Genomic DNA, 20,196 nt, shown 5'->3' with positions numbered 1-20,196 from the left:
TTTGTGGGCCAGAGCTCCCTCTCCTACTGTTCATAATCAAATATGGAGGTTAAAAAAATGAACTTTGTTTCAAAATTAAGCTAAAGAAATCATGGTGTCCATTTGTTATCTCAGCATGACCTAATGAGATTCTACACTAATAACTTGCCCAGCACTGCTTACAGAGCATTTTCTACATCAGGGTGCTTAACAAGCAAGCCTGGCTTCCTCTATGTGCTTGATGTTTTGCTACCAGGTGGACAAAGCCTCCCAGCATGCCGAGCTTCTGGCTATGTGGTGCTCCAGTGAGGCTGTGCATAGGCCTTGCCTGTATCTTCTCTCTCTGGAATACAGGTGGGCTGTTCACTTGTTAGTGTCTGTTCTGTGTGTTATAGGAGGGTATTATTGTGCTTTAAGAATCTCAACAGCAATATTTCAATGCAGAATCTTAAGTGACTTTGGTCAAAATGACAATTATGTTGTATATATTTCCTTCTGGCTTTTTGTGCTTGAGTGTCACAGAAGGCTCTGCCCTCTGCCACCTGTTCACATCACCATCCTTTGTTTGCTCTCCCACCAAGGAAGCATTCTGAATTAGCTCACTAATTCTCCTATTGCTCCATTCTCCACTTGTCAGCCCATGTGATCTTTGTAAATAGGTGATTACCGTTATTCCCCACAAAAGATTCGGTGATGTCTTCTTTTGTTCAGATAATATTCCAAGTTCTTCATGTGCTCCACATGACCTTGCTCACTTCATCTTCTCCAGCTCCCATAAATGCCCACCTCCTTTTTTTTAATGTTCCAACACCTTGACCTTCAGCCAGCTCTTTAGAGAGATGCTCACAGGTAATGTAGGACTGTGGCATATGCTATTCTCCGCATGTAGAACAGCCCCCAGCCACTTAAGTCCTACCCAGATACTGTTCATCCTCATATCTCAGTTCACCATGCCCTCCCAGAGAAGACTTCCATGTTGCTGAGCTGTGATCAGGCTCCCTGTCAACTATATCCACATTTCCATCAAAGCACTATTTGTAATTATTGCCCTTTATGCTGTTGAATTCCCTTCTTTCATATTGGCCTCCCTAACATACACAATAGCTATCAGATTCTGTTGCTGAATAACAGTCTCAATCATATTTGTTTTCAGTAAATATGTGATGAGAAATGAAGAAATGAACAAAACACATAGGGGATTTAAGAAACCACACCACAGTTCTCGATGGCAGTTCCCTCACATGGGAAAACAGATCACTTGGACTGAATCATGTCTGATGTCTGTCTGCATTGTCATTTCTCTGGTGCAACCTCTTCTTCCTTTTTAATTTTAGTGTCTGCTCTCAAAGGCGAAGGCAAGAAAGAGAAGGGAATGGCCCTCCTACCTACAACAGGTAAATGGGTCATTGTGCCTCCCCAGCTCACTCAGCTCTAGCAGATTCCAGAGCTCTCTGGGTCTTCTCTTCTGGGGATCCTACTAAATTCACGCAGAGTGTGGTATTTCATCAGAGGACGAGATGTTATAAGGGAAGCACTGCTGTTTGCCGTAATCACCTTTGAAATATATTGTTCACTCACCTTTACCTTTCCTAGTTTGCATGGTGTGAAATTGCCTGACCTATGAAAAGTGCCTTGTAAAACACCCCATAGAGCAGCCAGTCCGAACTTAAAAAATAAACAGGATAACTTGATCAATACTCATTCGGACTTTTATGGAGGATAGAGGTTTCTCTTTATTTCCTTTTTTAAAATTTTTAAAAATTTTTATTTTATAATTTAATTTAATTTTATATATCAGCCACGGATTCCCCTGTCCTCCCTCCTCCCGCCCCCCCAGCCCACTCCCCATTCCTATCTCCTCTAATTTTTGCTTTTAAGGAGAGCATCCAATGCTTCAAAAGGCAAATGGTACAACATGTGCATACATTTAAAATGTTTCCACACAAAACCACTTCTCTGTCTCTGAAGCCACCAGCTGTACAATATATTGCATATGAGTGTGATAATTTTTCACAAATAGTCAATCTGAGCCTCCAACTTTCTCCCTTTTAATTGAGAATAATTCCAACATGAAAAGAAATCAGAAAGAATAAAGGTGATAACATACTAGGTGCTGTCTGGTCTTTGTTTCTTTCAGGCAGTTCAGTTGATCTCTGCTTCTGCCAGTGAGGTGGGCTTTTCTGAAAATGACCCTCAGTAGTCTTTACTGTTTATATGCTCTTGGAGAGGGAAGAGCCTAGTGAATCTGGTCAGTGAAAGGGGACTTCCTAAAGCTATTTTGAGTTGTTTACTTCCTGTCTTAATGAACTCATCTGTAGGATGGAATGCTTTAATCTAGGAGGAGACTGCTATCTAACAGAGGAGTGGGAGGTGGATCTGGAAGGAGTTAGGAGCAGGGTGTCTATGTGTGAAAATACACTATATGAATGTATGAAATCCTCGAATTAATAAAAATGTTATAGTAAAAAAAAATCAACCAGCACAATGTCCAAAGGAAGGAAAGAAAGAAGGGAGGGAGGGAGGAAGGAAAGTAGGAAAGAAAGAAGGAAGAGGGGAAGGAAGGAAGGAAGGAAGGAAGGAAGGAAGGAAGGAAGGAAGGAAGGAAGGAAGGAAGGTGTCTGGTCAGAGATTTCCTCAAACAGAAATTTGTATAGAGGAGGCTTTGGGAGCATCATGGGAGATGGGGCAGAAAGAATGTCAGAGCTGGGCAATGAGGAGGCTGGCCATGAAATGCTGTTTTATAGGTATGATGTGGCTGTGCAGGAATGACCTTACAACTTCATAGGACCCACATCAGAGTAAGCCAGTAAATATTCAGTCATAGCTGGGGGAGGGGGTCATGGGACCTGACCAGGATAGCTGAAATGACTCAGGTAACACCATCCCATCCTAACTTTCTTTTGTGCCTGCCTGGTCACTTCTGAGCCTTCCACCCCCAAGAGCCACATACACCTTGGTAACCCTTCTGGGACTGTCCATGACCTTGACCATGGTCCAAACATAGTAGGTAGTGTCTGGAAAATACTGATGAGCTATACAAAGAAAGCAGATGTTACTAGGCTGCCCCAAATCCCTCACTAGTGCAATCTTCCCTTTGAACACTGATGTGATTAATTATGTATTTGTCTTTTAAAATCCTGTGCCTGAGCTTGGGTACCAAGAGACTTTTCAGAAGCATGAGCCTGCTCTTGTGCACCAGTCGCCCTGCCTGCAGGGCTTCAACGGGTTCTTGACCACCCTAAGGAGGGAATGTAGGGACAGGAGATATAAAGAAAAAGACACCAAGTTTAGATTCTGATCAAGGTGTCCCTTTATTTTTCTTTCAGAAAGGTTTATATAGTTCCACAGGATGGGGGGAGCAAGAAGCTGTCATCTGTATAAGGTGGGGGCAAGCTAACAGGATGTTTGTGTAGGATGTTTACAGGGTGAGAGGGTCAAGGGCTCTGACTCAATGTCCTGTTGCTAGGCAACCTGACTGTAAGATGATCTAGTTCCCTGTCTTATTGGGGGTCTGTATTTTTCCACTAACTAGAGATTCTGTCCTTATCCCTGACACTCTTGGTCTGGTCGTTAATAAATGGACTAAAAACTTTAATTGGCTTAATCAGCAGTATGTTTATCAATAACTATCTCATATGGATCGTTTCATAACTAATAGCAGTTGAGACCTGCTGGAAGAGAGGAAGTCATTCTCTTCAGTGGAAGTTGCCCATGCTCCATACTTTACTGAGTGGCCCTGGTTAAACCCAGTGGGTCACAAAACAAAATGGAAAGACATGAAAGACTTGGCAGCCAGCATAAGGGGTATGAGGAGGTTAAGAGAGAAGTATGAGGATGACCAGGACATATTATATACATGTATGAAACTGTCCAAAAACACATTTCTAAAATACCATAAAGGGATTGATCTCATATTACATCTTGTTCCAATAGTGAAATATGAATCGAGGTGAAAATCATCACAAAGTTGTCTTACTGAAGATCTCATCTGCCTGTGTTTTAGTTTTATGCTGACTCTGCCTGTTGTGGGATGTGGGTCTGTCATTTAAATTCTCAGGGTCGTTGTCCCTCCATCCTTCAAAGGCAGTGGTAGACAAGATGATCTTTAAGGATGTCACATAGTGTGTGAGAAGGTGCCCTAGGGTGGTATTTCACTAATGGAATCGCTTGTTTCAGTGTCTGGAAACAAAGGCCTCAAGAAGGAAAAATATGGATCCCTCCTTCACACAGCAGGTACGGAGGCCAGTCCTACAGTCCTGACTAACTCAGGAGCACTGGGCACATATTTCAGACTCTATACCTTTATTCTTCTGCATTTCCATCTTAATTTACAATTAAGCAGTTTACTGTTGCTTACAGTGATAGCAACAGGTGTGGTGTGATTACCCATCCTCTAATTCAAAGTGACTAGTCCTCCAGGTCAGTCCCTGCCTCTAAGAGGCCTTTTCCTACCCTCTGTCCAGGTTAGTACCCTGTTTGAAATGCTTACAACACTAATTGCCATTGCTCACGAGTCTCCCCCTTCCAAAGTCACAGTCAAGAAACTTCATGAAGCCAGAAGCTCATAAGCAAGTGGCCTGATGTTTATGGAGTTCCATTGCACTGCAGTTCTAGGAAGTGAGTTCTCAGCCCTTCACCCCATAGCCTTGTGCAAAGTCAAGCCAGTTGCTCTCTTCCCCAAAGCCCAGTTTCCTGACTCAGTTAATGAGTTAAGTAGACTAGACACTGCATTATAGGCATTTTATTTATGAGTACATGGTTCTCTAGACCATAGCCAGGTAACAGATTAGAACTAAAACTGAATTAGGTGAGCAAGTGCAGGAAGATCCAGGCTCTTCCTTCCTGGGGAATCTCCCAGTGATGTTACTCTATTGAGCCTAAGAGTCACCTTAAGCCTTCTCCATATCCCTGGGGCTGGTGATAGAGAATTACATAACGTCATGAAAACTTTTCTTTTCCCAGAGTCTGTCTTCAAAGGAGAAGAGAAGATGATAAAGGGGGTAGAGGTTCTTGCAACCACAGGTGAGTCTTCCACTTACCTTGCTATGGAAATCTAGACTGCTAAGCAATTTTTTTCATTTCTCTAAAATAATTCTCAATCAACACAACAGGGGTCACACCATCTAAGCATGAGGTAAAAATTGGAAGCAGTGATTTTAATACTATAAAGAGGACTGTCAACCACTCTGTCAGCCTGGTCCACTAATGTTTCCATGTACTTAAGTAACAACTAGGAGAAGGGAATATTTCCACTGGCAGCCTCTTTCCATATGGTCATACACACCAATACCTGGGGGATTTTGTTGTTCCATACTAATGTCTGGGTCATGTCCAAGTTCTATTAAATCTGCATTTCTGAGGATAAAGCCCATATATTGGAATTGTGGAACTTTAAAGTTTAATAATATTTTAGTAGATGCCAGTAGCCTGCCAGGCTTGGGTCCACATATAAATCAGTGCACAGTTTCCAAATTCAGAGGTGCTGAGAACACTCGTGATGGCCTGGAACCTCCAACTGTGGATGAGAGGTAGTCTGTCAATTCCTGTTCTCTCCAAACACAGAGATAAAACAGTCACTCAAAACAAGTGCTATGTGAGTCATAGTACGTGTCCTCGACTGTCACCTACTGAGCTCCTGGCATGAATTGCTGCTTACCTCTGAGCTCCTTGTGTCTGGCACTTGGTCTGTGTTCAGCATGTGCCTGAAGAAGAAGTTCTGATCTAATTTTGGAAATGAGAAACTGTTTCTGTTGCAGAGAAAAATCCCACCAGAGATGTTTTTGAATCTCTTTCAGAACTCCCAGCAAGGTCAGTTGATCTGTCTGCGCTCAACCTGACAGAGCTTGTGAATGGGATGCTCAGTAGAGCTTTAAAAGGTAACTACTCATTTCAATGCTGTTTGGATCAGAAATTCTCTTGCACTGGCTTATTTCTAGTCTGTCTATGACCTGGCAGGACACATCACACCACTGTATCTCGGTGTCTCCATGTTCAAAATGGAGAGCATGTTGTCCTGTTTGATGACATGATGACAATGAATCCATCAGCATAAAGCAGGAGGTCTGAGAGCATTCTGAAATCAAACTGCATAGCCAGCATGATGAATGTGCAAGGCTGTCATTTACAATCACAACTCTATCACCCTAAGAAAAAAATTCATTAATATAGCTTAGTATATATTGTTTTAAGACAAAAGGAGTTCTGAGGCTTACATTATTGCTCCAATTAGCCTTCTTTTTATTTTCTTTTAGATTCTAGTAAAATAACTTATAGGCAGCAGGTATTTAATGATTACAGATCCACGAATATATTATAACAAGAATCAAAGGATAGATATCTAAAAGATTCTTCCAAAATGGCAGTAGAGCATGAAAGATATCTGGTGTATCCTTACTTCCTTTATTATTTATATTCTGCTTTACTCTTACTTGGTAAATGTTTATGGACCACCTCCCACATACCAGATAGTCATTATCCTAAATTTCGAATGTAAAACAAGAACAAACCAGATCAAAGCCCTTGCCCTGGGCATCCATATTCTAGTGGAAGAAGAGGAAAAAGAATGCATTAAGCAGAATTCTTAAGCAATAAAGAGAATTCATAGGCAATAAGTACTGTGCAGAGTGAAGGGAATGCCAATTCAACATTGAAGACTAGGTGAATAGCATTTCCTAAGGCTACACAATATGTACAAGTAAAAGTTACTTGGGGCACTTACTAAAACAACTCAGGATTCTGGATATCCACATTCCCAGGCCTCTATAACATTGAGATTATCAACTTCTCTTGTTTTTATGTTTCTAAGTGTGTGGAAATTTGTTACAACAACTTGGAGAAATTGCTACATCCAAGCTGCTCATTTAGAGACTGCTGGATTTTTCAGGTAGACCAGATAGTCGAGTGGCAACTATTATAGTAGGTTTTGTGTGGTTTAATTTTTATCATTTTTATTTTTTAATTTATTTTTCAAAATTAAAATACAATTGCATTACATTGTTTATCCTATCCTTTTCTTCCTTCCAACCCTTCCAATGCACACCTACTACCCTTTCTCAGATTCACAACCTCTATTTCTCTAATTGCTGTTAGATACATATGTATGTGCTCCTAAATATGTAAATATAGCCTGTTCAGTCCATATAATGTTACTTATGATTTCAGGGTTTACCACTTGATATTGTAAAACCAATTGGTGGACTCTTCCCTGGGGAAGACTCTTTCTCCTACTCTCAGCAATCCTTATTTGCCTGTAGGTTTTTGTTTAGGGTTAAGGCCCTGTGAGATTCCCCAGCTCATCATGTTTATTGGTGTTGTCCTTGTTCAGATCTTGTTTAGGAAGCCGTGTTGATGAGACTTCACGGGCATAGCTTCTTTGACAGTTGTAGGAGACAACATCTCACAGCAAACTTCTTATTTTTCTGCCTCATACAGTCTTTCCACCCCCTCTTACTCTACAATCCCTGAGCCTTGGGTGGAGAGTTGGATTCTAGATCTATCAGTTGGGGCTGAGCACTACAGAGTCACTTGTTCTCTGCATTTTGATTAGTTGTGGTTTTCTGTAATGATCTCTGTCTGTTACAATAAGACATTTCTTTGATGGGACCTATACTTACTTGTGAGTACAAAGATAAATGTTCAGAATTTAGTTTGTTATACTAGCTCAGTAAACTGGTGGTTGTAGGTTCTCCTCCAAAATTCATGACTTTACTAGCCCTGAATAATTATATAGGTTTCTAATGCTAAGTGTGATTTCCTTCTTGTTTTGGCAGAACTTATATCCAGCTAAGGCTGTTAGTTACCACCAAGTTATGCATACTGCTCTTGTACTTTTTGGGCTATTGTGCCATGCTGGTTATTGTTTCAGTTCATAAACATTTTTTCTTTATTTATATTTACTTTTATCATGCATTTGTTGTATTTCTTATAAAATAATGTTTTTCTTTCCTTCTTCACTTTTTGCTTGTTTATTCTTGTTTTTGAGACAGAGTTTCTCTGTGTAGCAGCCCTGGCTATCCTGGAACTTGCTTTGTAGACCAGGCTGGCCTCAAACTCACAGAGGTCTGCCTGCCTCTGACTCTCAAGTGCTAGGACTAATGGCATGTTCCATCATGCCCAGCTTCTTCACTTTTTCTCATTTTCTTTTATGTTTTATCTTGTTTTCATTAATGTTTTAAATAGTATATAAAACAATGGGTTTGTTATGATGTTTTATCTTTATTAAAATATTATAATTAAAATATATCACTTTTCTCCCTTTCCTTTTCTCCCTCCAACCTATACTGCCCCTTACTTCCTCTCAAACTGATGGTCTCTTTTCTTTTATTGTTATGTTACACATAGATAGATACATAGATGATAGACAACTCGCTGAGTCAATATATTGTGGCTTGTGTGTACATGATTTCAGGGATGACTTTGTACTGGATAGCCAACTAGGGGCCTCATCCCTTAGGTTAATTCTCCCCTCTCTCCATCTCTCACTCTCTCAGGAATCATTAGTTGCCTATAGTTCTTTGTCTAGGGGTAAAACCCCACGAGGCTTCCCCTTTCCTTCTTAGCATGTCTATTAATATTGTAATTGTTCTGATCCTGTTGAGGTAGTCATATCATTGTTATTGTAAGTGTAACTCCCCTGTCATAGCTAGGAGAATCATCCTCACAACAGACTTCCAGCTCCTCTGGCTCTTAGAATCTTCCTGTCTCCTCTTCTGCAATGTTCCCTGAGCCTTAGGTATAGGAGTTTTGTCGCAGATGTATCCATTGGTTCTAAGATCCATTCCAACATAAAAGGACATTTCCAAAGTCCTCCTTTGAAAGTTTATTTATGATTTTCTCTTTCCTTCCTAAGCAAAATGGCTTATATTTGCTCTAAATTGTTTTATTGATCTTAGCCATTCTGACTGTGGTGAGATGAAATCTCAAAGTTGTTTCAGTTTTCATTTCCTTAATTGCTAAAGATGATGAACACTCCTGAGTTATTTATTCGACATTTTTATTTGTTCTATTGAGAACTCTCTGCTGAGACCCACAGTCCATTATCTGATTGGGTTATTTGTTTTCATTACTCTTTGATTTTTTGTTTTAATTCTTCATATAGTCTCAGTATTAGCCCTCTGTAAGATACGTAGCTAACAAGGATTCTCCCCCAATCTGTATGTTTTTTCTTCCTTTGGTTGATTGTTTCTTAGCTGTTCAGAGCTTTTAGTATTATGAAGTCCCAGTTGTCAATTGTGTCCTTCATCACTGGGCAAATGGAGTCCTATCCAGGAAGGCCTTTCCTACAGCTATATCTTGCAGGGCACTGCCTGTGCTTGCTTCTAACAGTTTTAGTGTTTCAGGTTTCAAATTGAGATCTTTGCTCCACTTGGAGTTAATTTTTGTGCAAGGGTCTAATTTCATTCTTCTGCATGTGAATGTCCTGGTTTTTCAGCACCATTTGTTGAAAATACTGTCTTTTCTCTAGTGTTTGTTTTTAGCATCTTTGTCAAATATGTACTGGCTAATTTTATTTCAACTTGACACAAGCTAGGAAAATTTGGGAAGAGTAAAGCTCAACTGAGGTAATGCCTTCACCAGATGTCTACAGGCAAGCCTGTGGTACATATTCTTGACTGATGATTGATGTGAAAGAGCCCAGCTCACTGCAGGTGGTGCCAGCCTTGGGCTGGTGGTAGCCCTGGGTGCTTTACAAAAGCAGGTAGAGAAATCTATGAGTGAGCAAGCCAGTAAGAAGCACTCCTCCATGCCTCGGCTTCAGTTTCTGCCTCCAGGCTGCTGCTTTGATTTCCTGCCCTGAGTTCCCTGGATATTGGACTACAAGCTGTAAGATGAAATAAACTCTTTCCTCTCCAAGTTACTTTTGGTCATGGTGTTTGATAAAGCAAAGGAACCCAAACTAAGATATATCATGTGGCCATAGTTGCATGTAATCTTGTTTGGGTCTTCTGTTGTGTTCTACTGGTCTAGATGTCTGTTCATGACTTTTTTTTTGTATAAATACATTCTGTACCTTGGTCACATTCATTATTCTTCATGCATATTTTTTGTTTGCTTTTCATGACAAAATTTTACTATCTGGCTCTGACTGGCTACAAATACAGAATCCTCTGCTCTCAGCCTCCCAGAGCTGAGATCACAGGTGTTGCTAGTATTGATTTATTTAAGGTTATGTCAGCAAGTATTTGTGCTTCTTTCTCTCCTTAACAGACAGCAAGCAATTCTTCTCTGTGCTTAGCATCACTTCTTATAGTTCGTTTGCCTTTCACAAGGTTTCTGTGGCCATCTACAACAGTAAGTAATAACGGTTCTCCCATGGTGAGTGGTGGGTGAGGCGCTCAGGGCCAGCCAATGTGTCATGTCCTGGTACTGAGGAAATATTTTCTCATCATAGTTTCCAACCCAAAGACAGTTGACCCGGCCAAATTCCCTACCAGGTACTGCTACTGTTTGAACAATCGGACCAATGACTTATCAGGTAGGTGGAGTCTGCCATACCATTGTAGCTTTTCCAATTTTGGTTTCGCCATTTTTGGAGTGTATTTTTTAAACTTTCTTTTTATTTATTCTTTGTGTCTTTCACATCATCTCCATATCATGTCTCCCAATCTCACCGATCTCCTTCCCCCCCCAAAAAAAACCAAAATAAATAAATAAATAAAACAAAGTAACATTTAAGAAAAAATGGGAAAGTAAAAGTAAGAAAGGGAGAATCTTGTGGAAGCTGAGGTGTGATATAATGAGTCATGCAGTAAACCTCTTTATCCATAGATTTTTACATGCAGGCATTCATCCAAAATAATCATTATTCTGGTTTGAGGCCTCTTGTCTCTGCCACACCACAGACTCTGGGCCCTCAGTGGGATTCTTCCTGAACATGCCTTTGCTGCCCTGTGTCATGGAGATCTTACAGCCGTGGGTCCGTACACTAACACCCTCCCTGCCATGTTCCAGTAGATCACAGATGGGGTGGATGTTGGGGTGGCTAAACACATAACTGTGGTTCTGGACCTGCGTAGTCACAAGGTTGGTCAGCCGGCCAGCACTCCCCTGTCTTAACCACCAGGGTAAGCTCTCCAGGATTGCCCTGGTTAGTTCACCCTCTACAGCATGAGCAAGGGGCAGTGCCATTTCTCCTGCTTTTATGTCCTCAGGGTCAGTTCTCCCACACCTACACCTTCAGGGTCAGCTCTACTGTGTTGCACAGGTAGGTGCTGGGTCCACTTTAGTGCTGCGGGTGGTGGCAGGCAGAGACAGCTTTCCTGCTCTTGTGACCTCAGGACCAGCTTTCCCACCTGGCTCGTTGATGAGGGCAGGAGAGTATCTCTCCCCCACCCATGCCACCATGAGACAGATGAGAAATGGGGACAGCTCTCCCATGCTCACAACTTCAGGGCTGGCTCACCCACACCTCCACCAACAGGGTTAGATCTATTGTGCTGCCCAAGTGAGGTGCAGGACCAGTTCTAGAAGTATATATATTTTTTCTCATACTAAGATAACACAGTGATATTTAGTACACTTAATGGTGTGCACATTATCTTATCTGTTTTTACTATAGAGAAGTCTCTGTTATACACAAATAGGTGCTCATTACCATTGTTTATATGGAAAAGTCATGGGAAAATATAAATATCCACCACCAGGAAACTTTGTAAAGTAGCCACATATAGTGCACAGATGAGTACGTGTTGCCAGTTGCTAAGAGGAAAACAACATTCCCAAGGATGTTCAGATGGGAAAAGAAATTCAAAATAGTATCCAGCATACAATGTTATCAATAATAAAATAGGTATGTTTTGGACACCAGAAAGGCTATTATCTCCAATTTAAAAAAAAAAAAAAAGACTGGATTGTTTTGAAATGGAAGAGAATTCATTAAGATGGCTTTGTAATATTTGGAACATATTACTTTCATAATCTAAAAGTACTGCATGTTTCTTAAGTTTAAAACATCTTGAAAAATAGAAGTGAAGATTTCTCCCTCACTCAAGTAACAATTCTTTATTGAGAATCTATTATTACCCAAGCACTCTTCCTGGCCTGAGCAGAGAGGACCCATTCTGTTCGAGTGGAACTTAGAGTCTGGGGGCAGAAAGGAAATGAAGGCACTGCCCATGCCTGGCAGCAGGTAGACCATACGGACAATAATAACTCAGGAGCTCAGTGCTATAGGGTGATTCTCCCGTGCAGAGGAGCAGCAAGGTTTGTGCCATATCTGTAAAAGGACTCCTCTGGCTACTTGTTAAAATAGAGATTGAAAAAGAAGAAAGGGCTTCCTCTCCTGTTTCCCTTTTCTACTTAACTATTTAATTTATTTTTATATTAATAAGTTTTGAAAATATTTGAAATAGCTATGTAATCTATTAATATAAAGACCTAAGTTCCTTCTAACTTGTTGAACTTGTTGCTCTGCCTTCCATAAAGTGTTGTCTTTGTTCTCAGGCTGCAAGTTAGTTTACCACCACCAGCCGTAAGACAAGAGTGAAAGGAATTGGAAGGCATACTCACTTGCTATACATTTAAGGTGTAGAAACTATTTACATTCCCTTGTACAGAATTTAGTGATATGGCCACACCCCTGCAAAGAAGGCTTGAAGATATAGTTGTGTTAAAAAAACAACAAAAGCTTGCCCTAACTAAAATTTAACATTCTCTTGCTAAAAATAATTTTTGGAGTGTGTATTTTTTTAAACTTACTTTCTAACTCTGCCCAGGTTTTGTTAAGATATTTTTCATATAATATATGTTGATCATATTCTCCAGCCCCTGTCAACTCCTACCAGAACCTCCCCATCTCCCTACCCATCCAACATCAAGCTCTCTCTCGCTCTCAAAAAGAAAGAAAGAAAAAGAAAATCAAACCAACCAACTAAAAAGAGGAAAAACAAAACAAAACAAAATGAAAAGCAATAAAAAGCCAATTATTTCTGGGAATGGGGTCTGCCCTGGGGTGCGGTTGATAGACCTAGTGACACTCCAGTGGAGGAAACTGCTTTTCCCTTTTCCAAAAAGTGTCAATTGTAAATAGCTTCTTGGCTAGGGATGGGGCTTTGTGTCCACAGCTCCTTCTCAGTGGGTGGACCTCATCAAGTTTGACTCTGTGCAGGTCGTGGCACAGTCTCTGAGAGTTCACATGTATCAGCCGTGCTTTCCTCAGAAAAGCATTGTTTCCTTGGCATGGTCCACCACCTCTGGCTCTTATGATATTTATCAAAATAGATTCCCAAGTGTCAAGAGGAGGGGTTTGATAATGACATCCTATTTAGGGCTGAGTGCTCAAGCACATTGTCTAGATGTGGGTCTCTGTGTTGATTCCCATCTACTGGAAGAAGATTCTTTGAGGGTGTAATGATGTTCTGATCTTCCATCAGATTTGTAGTTGGTAAGGATTTTTTCCTTTTGGCGTGTGTGTCTTAAAGTCCATTTTATTGCAGTATATAGAAATATGGCCAGTCCTTCAAATGGATGCACGATGTTCACTGAAAGACAGGGTGATGGTTTATTTACCTGTCTCTTTTTCCTGACAAACTTTACTATTATAAACAGTGCTGTGATGAGGAGCACCTGTGCAGAATCACTTGAAGCACCAGCCCAATTATCTCTCTAGGATGAAGCCCTTGAAATGGAATTGTTGACTGACAGGGAAACAAATCTTGTTGAAATTCAATTTGCTAAAACTTCTAGAAATCTTACAGGTGTTTACCCTCTTGTCAGCAATGCTCAGAGGGACATTTGTTCCATAGCCTTGTTCACACTGAATATTAAATCATCACTAATTGGGCAGACAAAAAATTGTTTCTGTCTTCTATTTACATATAGAGGGACTTAGACATGACCCCTCTCTGACCATTGGTAGTATATGAGTAAATTAAATCTCTGTGGGAGCAAAGAATATCTTCAAAGAAATGGTAATTGAATTTCTTCCAGCCCAATGAAAGAGTTGTAAACATAGTTTCAAAGAGGAAGTGGGCAGAAGACCCTGAGTAATAGGCTGTATGAGTGGTGGTAGGAATCTTGGGAGGAAAGAACTTTTGGCTCAAGACAAATCTCAGCTCAGATTCAAGATCTGTAATATGCTACAGGACTCAGGAAAGGTACCATCATTTTTGTTAAGTCTTGGGCAGAGCCAGGACCCATCCTTGCCGTCTGGATCCAGAGTCCTGCTTCTGTGCAATGGAAACTGTGATTCCAACTTTTCATTTTATCACTCAGCTTGTGAGTCTTTCTTTTCCATTAACTTTAAAGTATTTTTCAATATATGTTTAAATTTGTTGATTGAAGGGGAAGTGTGCACACACAACAGCAGTGTGCCAAAGCACACGTGTGGAGGCCAGAGGACAATTTTCAGGAATAGGTTTTCTTCTCCCACCATGTGGGTCCTGGACATCAAATGCAAGTCATCAGGTTTGGTGACAAATGCCTTTCCATGTTGAACCATGTAACTGAGCCCCCTTTAACGTTAACTTCTGTTTATATCACAAAAATCCCCAATGTGCCAGTACCTGGCACACTGTAGACACTGTGGATATGTAATAGATAAGTAAACTGATAAGGAGAGTTTTGAGAAGTAGAAGAAAAATAGTTGATAGAGTAATGAGAGAATACACATCATCCAACTCTACAACATCAAATAGAAAGGAAGAGGCCCATAGTCACCAGCCTTCTGCACTGAGTGGTGTCAACCCCTGCAGAGATACATAATATAGCAGTTCCCTATCCAGGGTAACCACATGACCACACAAACATGTAAAATCACATTGTAGCTCAGGCTCATGCATAGCATTGCCCATCTCCTGCTAGTGTTGGCCTGCTCCACCAGCTACTGATAATCACAGTGCATTGGTCTACATCTACAGTGTATATGTTTTCAAGTCTGGTTGCTCTTGCAAACAACACACAATCCTGTTGCTGAATGAGAGAAGTGTCTGTATGAGGCATGATGGGAAATCATCCACTGGGCTCCAGGAGCTTCCTATCTAGAATTCACTGAAGTTTGTCCAACAACATACCCCTTGAGAGAGAATCCAAAAAACTTCTGGGTTCTGGAGAGCCCTGAGTTAACAGAGAAGAAAGTGGCAGCCACATCTCCAGATCTAAAAAAATGAAATTTTACTGACTAGTGCTGGTTGTGGATCCCATTGACATCTTGTTCAGAGAGTAAGTGTTCAATGGTTTTTCAAGCTAAAATGTTATACAAAATCTCCTAGACTTCCTCCCATGCTCTAAATAAAGTGGACAAAAAGGAATACATTCCCAAAGATGTTTTGTAAAGGTCTTGTCTGGTTTGATGTCTGTAGTTAACAACCCAACATCAAATTTGGCTGCATTTTCAAATTCCAACTTTATGTAAATTGGCCTAACATGTCTGTGGGCCTGATTCTTCTTGAATAGGTTTGATAGTCTAACAAAGTTAGATGAAGCGATGGGGTTCTTTGGTAGCTCTTGGATATTAACAGAGAAAGAGTTAGATTATAAAAGTGGATCCTAAAGTTCTTTGCTTGAATTACCTTTATTGTTTTTTGAATTAGTATTTTTCTGTATGTGAGTATCAATAGTCTTTAACAGATTATCTTGAATTATTATTGCAAAATCTGAGAAAAAGAAAAATCCAAATGCAATCTCTTTCCCCTTGTGTCTCTACATCAGAATCCAGGGAGCTTCTCTAATTTGTCTTGCAGATTTCACAGCTTTGCTGGTGGACATCGTTGGAAATTCTACCAGCTACCTCACTGAGATTTTTAAGTCAACTTCCATCCTCTCGGGTGTGTATCTTGCAGGTGACTGACAAGCTTGAGCTCTGGCATTCCTCAAGGAATGTAGCCAAGCCTGATAGGTTTCCACATCCCAAGCCCTGTCATGGGTCAGGCTGCCAGAAGCCTTCAGGTCAACTCTATTTAGCTTTTAGGTATGGTTTGGTTTCTAACATCAGTCCTTGGTGGCTCCATCATCCAAACAGGGTTCTTCCTAGTGTCCCAAAAGTTGAACAGCAAATACAACAATCAGCACGGGGAAGGTATCAGAGTCTTCTAGCAGTGGCTGTGACTCCCCCTCCCCTTTTAAAGACAAAAAGACAGATTCAGGGACTAGATTCAGTAGTTTTCTACAAAGTGCAAAGGGTCAAACATTTTGCTGAGTGATTAATGGCTTGGATGAATGTGATTGCTGCAGGCTTCCCTGATTACTGCTGGCAGCTGGAGAGAAGGAGCAGTTCTTCTGTCAGTGTGGTACAGACATTCCATGAGACATTGAAAAAAATCTAAAACTTCTGACTTCCTAAACACACTTGTCCCTGGGGATGCTCTGCTAAAGGCCTGCAGACATGTGCTTACATCTTCCATAGAGGATGGTGATGAGGGTTCACTGAGACAGCACACATGATACGCTGCATGGGGGACCAGGCAGACAGAAAGAGCATTGTAGCTTTAGAGCTGGCCCTAGAAACTGTACCTGGTTGTTATTGTGAAATCTTGGTTGTGTGCTGGTTTGTCTTACAGTGAGTCAGACCAATGAATCTGATTGCGTCTTCATCTGTGTGATGGCGGGGAAGTCAGGTGAGCATCAATCAGCAGTGACCTGGAGGCTCTGGCTGAGCATTGAGCTTCACTCTCCAGCACACAAACCGAAGCTTCCTTCTCCATGATGTAATTCTTTTTTTTTTTTTTTTCCAGGAAGGACTTTTTCTGACTTCTGGGAGATGGTGGAGAAATCCCCTGTTATCAATTACACATTTACCAGTGGTCTTTCCAATGCTCTGGGTAAGTATAAACTATTAGAGAGACCAGAGCTTCCCCCACCCCCAACCCCACCATGCCTCAGATCACTAGAGAAGAGATGCTGTCTTCAGGAATTTTATTCAATTAGATAGTGCTAATATCAGAGGATTTTTCTCTTTGATTAAAAATAATGGATTTCTGGAGTATTTGAGGGAAAAGTATTGGCCACCCTGGATCTTCCTCTCTGTGACAACAATGAGGGACACCTGTCTCTTTACTCCCATAATCCTCTCTGCACCCTATTGCATTACATACTATTTCCTGTGTTAACTACTGGGCTCTTGAAGCTACTGGAATTTTGGTCCTTAGTCTAGAGTCATTGCCTCCCTGTAGTTCTGAGGTCCTTCCCATCCATCCTCTTTCAACAACTATCATCTGTCTTCTATATTACCATGTGCTACTTTTGAAACCACTGGTAACTCTTTCTTTCCCACACTTAGTATCTGGAATCTGGATACATCCCTGAGTCCACCTGATGTGTGTGTCTGTTTCAAGTCCTCATCATCTTTCAGAACAGCCTATGACCAAGTGCCTCTTGTCACATGCTTGCATTCCTTGAAACTATCCATCCATAGCCACAAGAGCAGTGCTCCTCAGATATGAGTTGGATTTTGTCCCTTACATGATAGAACCCAACAGTCAGCCATAGAGGTCCCAGAGTCATTAGAGAGAACACATTTCTTCCTTCATGTATTTGTTATTTTCCCATGATTCCTCTGCTACATTCAATTTGAAATCACTGCCCTTGTTGGTAACAGAAAAACATTTTTGCACCACTCTGTGCAAACTTGTGCATTCTGTCTTCTCTGTGAGGTTCTACCCTTCTTTGTGGTGTTTCACGGCTCTGAGCCTGTCAGTGGCCAGTCCAGATGCTATCTTCTCATGTCCTCAAGATTCCCCAACCCAAATCCATCTTTTGTTGTTCAGCCCAGTATCTGTATGTTATCTGGACTCTGTGTTACTCTAGGTTATATCACAGTGACATTTATATGTGTACCTCCTCAGTAAATGAACCTTGAAAGCAGGAAACCTCCTGTTGCCCCATCATCTGCTTTATATCTCAGCGTTTTTCATGACATCTGCACATAGTAAGCTTTTCATCAGTGTCTCCGCAGACAACTGATCAACACAATCAATGATGCTCTAATTCCATTGTGGTGGGCTTTGATTTGTGATAGTACAGGGTATCTATTGGTCATGCTGTGGAAGAAAGCTCACTTTGTAAGGGACAGGGCCACTTTGGTGAAGTGAACTAGGCATGTAACAAGTCACCATTTCCTGCTTGCTTCTGAGGACAGAGCTGAGGGTTGAGTCATCTCAATCATGTCTCCCTTTAGTACTCATGCTCAGGGAGAGAAAGAAATATTTGCATTGTGGCACTACTCTTGACATACCTGATAGGCACTTACCTGGCCAGGTGATAGTTGAGTTGAAAGGACCAAGTGCACGTTTGACTCTTGGGATCAAGGCTTAGGTGATGTGAGGTGTTTGAGGTCTAGGTGTGAAATAGGGCAGAAGAAAGGAGAATTTTGGGTCATCTACAACTGCATAGGTAAGTCCCTACATACAGTACCTACCGAAGGACACCTGGTAAACAAAATCCAACACAAGCTGAAGATTAGGTCTTGTCCACCCAAAAGAAGGAACCCTATAGGTTAGTGGGTAACTCTTACCGTATAGCCGCATTGCTGGGCCTAGCATTGTCTCAATCTTCCCAAAGTAGAGCATTAACCAACCTAATATTTGTACCTCATTCTCCTATTTCTTGTGGAATAGGAGCATTAGATAGATTTCTCTCAACAAATCTACCAATCTGTCCTGCTGAGGGTTAGTCTTTTAAGTAGTTTCTTCTGTAACGCCCAACTTCTCTTGATGCTACCTCAGTCCCTACATGTCCCCACAAGACAAAGAGCATGAGCCTCGTTACTTTTGAAGAGACAAGTACAGAGTCATGGAGCAGCTGAGGGGCTTCAGAGTAACATGAAGACTCGGAGAAGCCCCCAGGTCTCATCAGGAGAGACACTTAAAGTCTGGCACTTTTAGTTCTGACAACTTTATATCTGTTCACAGTGATTTATTACACAGCTTCTGTGGAGTTAGATATTTAGCCTCATTGTTTACTCAAGAGAAAGCATCCCTTTGGTGACATATGGTACTGTTCATAGTAATAATATCTGCACTTTATATAGCTGCTGCCTAAAGGTCTTTTGGTGACTCAACAGTTGTACTTGCCCAAAGTGACAAGCAAGTTAACATTGCCATTGGCGATTTCCTTTGAGGTGCAACTACCAGAGGACCAGCCATGACTCCAGGGTTCACAACCCAAAGCCAGCAGTCACTTCTAAGATCAAATCCTGCACCCTGGAGCACGCAGCAGGTATCTGCTCTGAAGACCTTCCCCTGGACAAAGACAAGTACTCCTTCAGAGAAAGAGGTGACAGAAAACAAAGAGATGTTTCCAGAACATCCTGTTGGGACCATAGGCACACAGAGTAGTGCCACTCACACACAGCCAACCTCAGGTAAGGTTAGAATAACAGTGTTCAGAAGGGTCAATCAAAGGTAGGAAACTACACTAGTGAAATATGCATCTAGAATTCATGGTAACAGAATTCCATATTGAAATGTGCTGTCTTAAGAAGGCCTCAAAATAATACCAAGAGTTCTCTGATACCCTTAACTCATCCTCCCCTGCTTATAATATCCTACATAAAGATAGTATTTGCTGGAATAAGATATTTTTATTTCAACAAAGTAAGATATTTCAACAAAGTAATAAAAATAAGATATTTTTATTTCAACAAAAGACATCTACTTAGATGTCTTTTCTCTGGGGATTTACAGGAAAAGATGAGGTCAGCATTTCATGGCACAGATTGGTTAATTTGTATCTGGTTGCGTATTGATACCAAAAATGTGTTAGTGATGCCACTCTAGCATAAAATAATGCCAGCAGTGCCTGGTCAAGAATTTTTCTTATCAATTCTACCACATTGTGTGCAATATCAACAGTATTGTCACCAAACACAAAAGGCACAATGACCTGTTATTTCCTATCTGGAAATAATATAAAACTGAGTGATCCCTTCCAGTATAAGTTAGCATTATCTATCCCAACAATGGATCAGAAGCATCAGAAGCCATTAATTCACTTATTCATCAAAAGACACCATTGCTTCCAGGTAGTGGGATAGTTTGAAAGTTTCCCCTTTCTCAAGCTCACAGACAGGAGCAAGACACACTATAGTCATGATCCACCTTACATTGAGCTCTTTCATACATGAGCCCAGTTAGGGCATCCTACTCAGCACAGCAAGAGACACGACCTTCCACAAGGAGGTAAAGATTGAAAGGAGGCAGGCAGGCTAGGTAAAGATGTGTCTTGACACTGGAGAGGAGTAACATTCAACTACTAGCTACAAAGGGTTAATATGGTAACTTACAT

General features: G+C 41.0%; 1 protein-coding gene across 1 annotated transcript in view; it reads left to right on the top strand.

Annotated features, from left to right (window-relative positions):
- Nucleotides 1-254: 254 nt before the first annotated feature.
- Nucleotides 255-20,196, top strand: part of Hhla1 (HERV-H LTR-associating 1) — a 36,391-nt gene continuing 16,449 nt past the window's right edge. Inside the window, exons 1-11 of the mRNA XM_028875987.1 lie at nucleotides 255-333; nucleotides 1,314-1,373; nucleotides 4,156-4,212; nucleotides 4,942-5,001; nucleotides 5,775-5,855; nucleotides 10,186-10,269; nucleotides 10,370-10,453; nucleotides 15,657-15,740; nucleotides 16,473-16,529; nucleotides 16,647-16,733; nucleotides 19,031-19,273. Coding sequence (XP_028731820.1) covers nucleotides 255-333; nucleotides 1,314-1,373; nucleotides 4,156-4,212; nucleotides 4,942-5,001; nucleotides 5,775-5,855; nucleotides 10,186-10,269; nucleotides 10,370-10,453; nucleotides 15,657-15,740; nucleotides 16,473-16,529; nucleotides 16,647-16,733; nucleotides 19,031-19,273 — 976 coding nt within the window. The remainder of the gene's footprint in view (nucleotides 334-1,313; nucleotides 1,374-4,155; nucleotides 4,213-4,941; nucleotides 5,002-5,774; nucleotides 5,856-10,185; nucleotides 10,270-10,369; nucleotides 10,454-15,656; nucleotides 15,741-16,472; nucleotides 16,530-16,646; nucleotides 16,734-19,030; nucleotides 19,274-20,196) is intronic.

Source organism: Peromyscus leucopus, chromosome 20, assembly GCF_004664715.2.
Source record: "Peromyscus leucopus breed LL Stock chromosome 20, UCI_PerLeu_2.1, whole genome shotgun sequence".
Taxonomy (NCBI): domain Eukaryota; kingdom Metazoa; phylum Chordata; class Mammalia; order Rodentia; family Cricetidae; genus Peromyscus; species Peromyscus leucopus.
The sequence above is the reverse complement of the archived record's forward strand: the minus strand, read 5'-3'. Positions and strand labels throughout refer to the sequence as shown.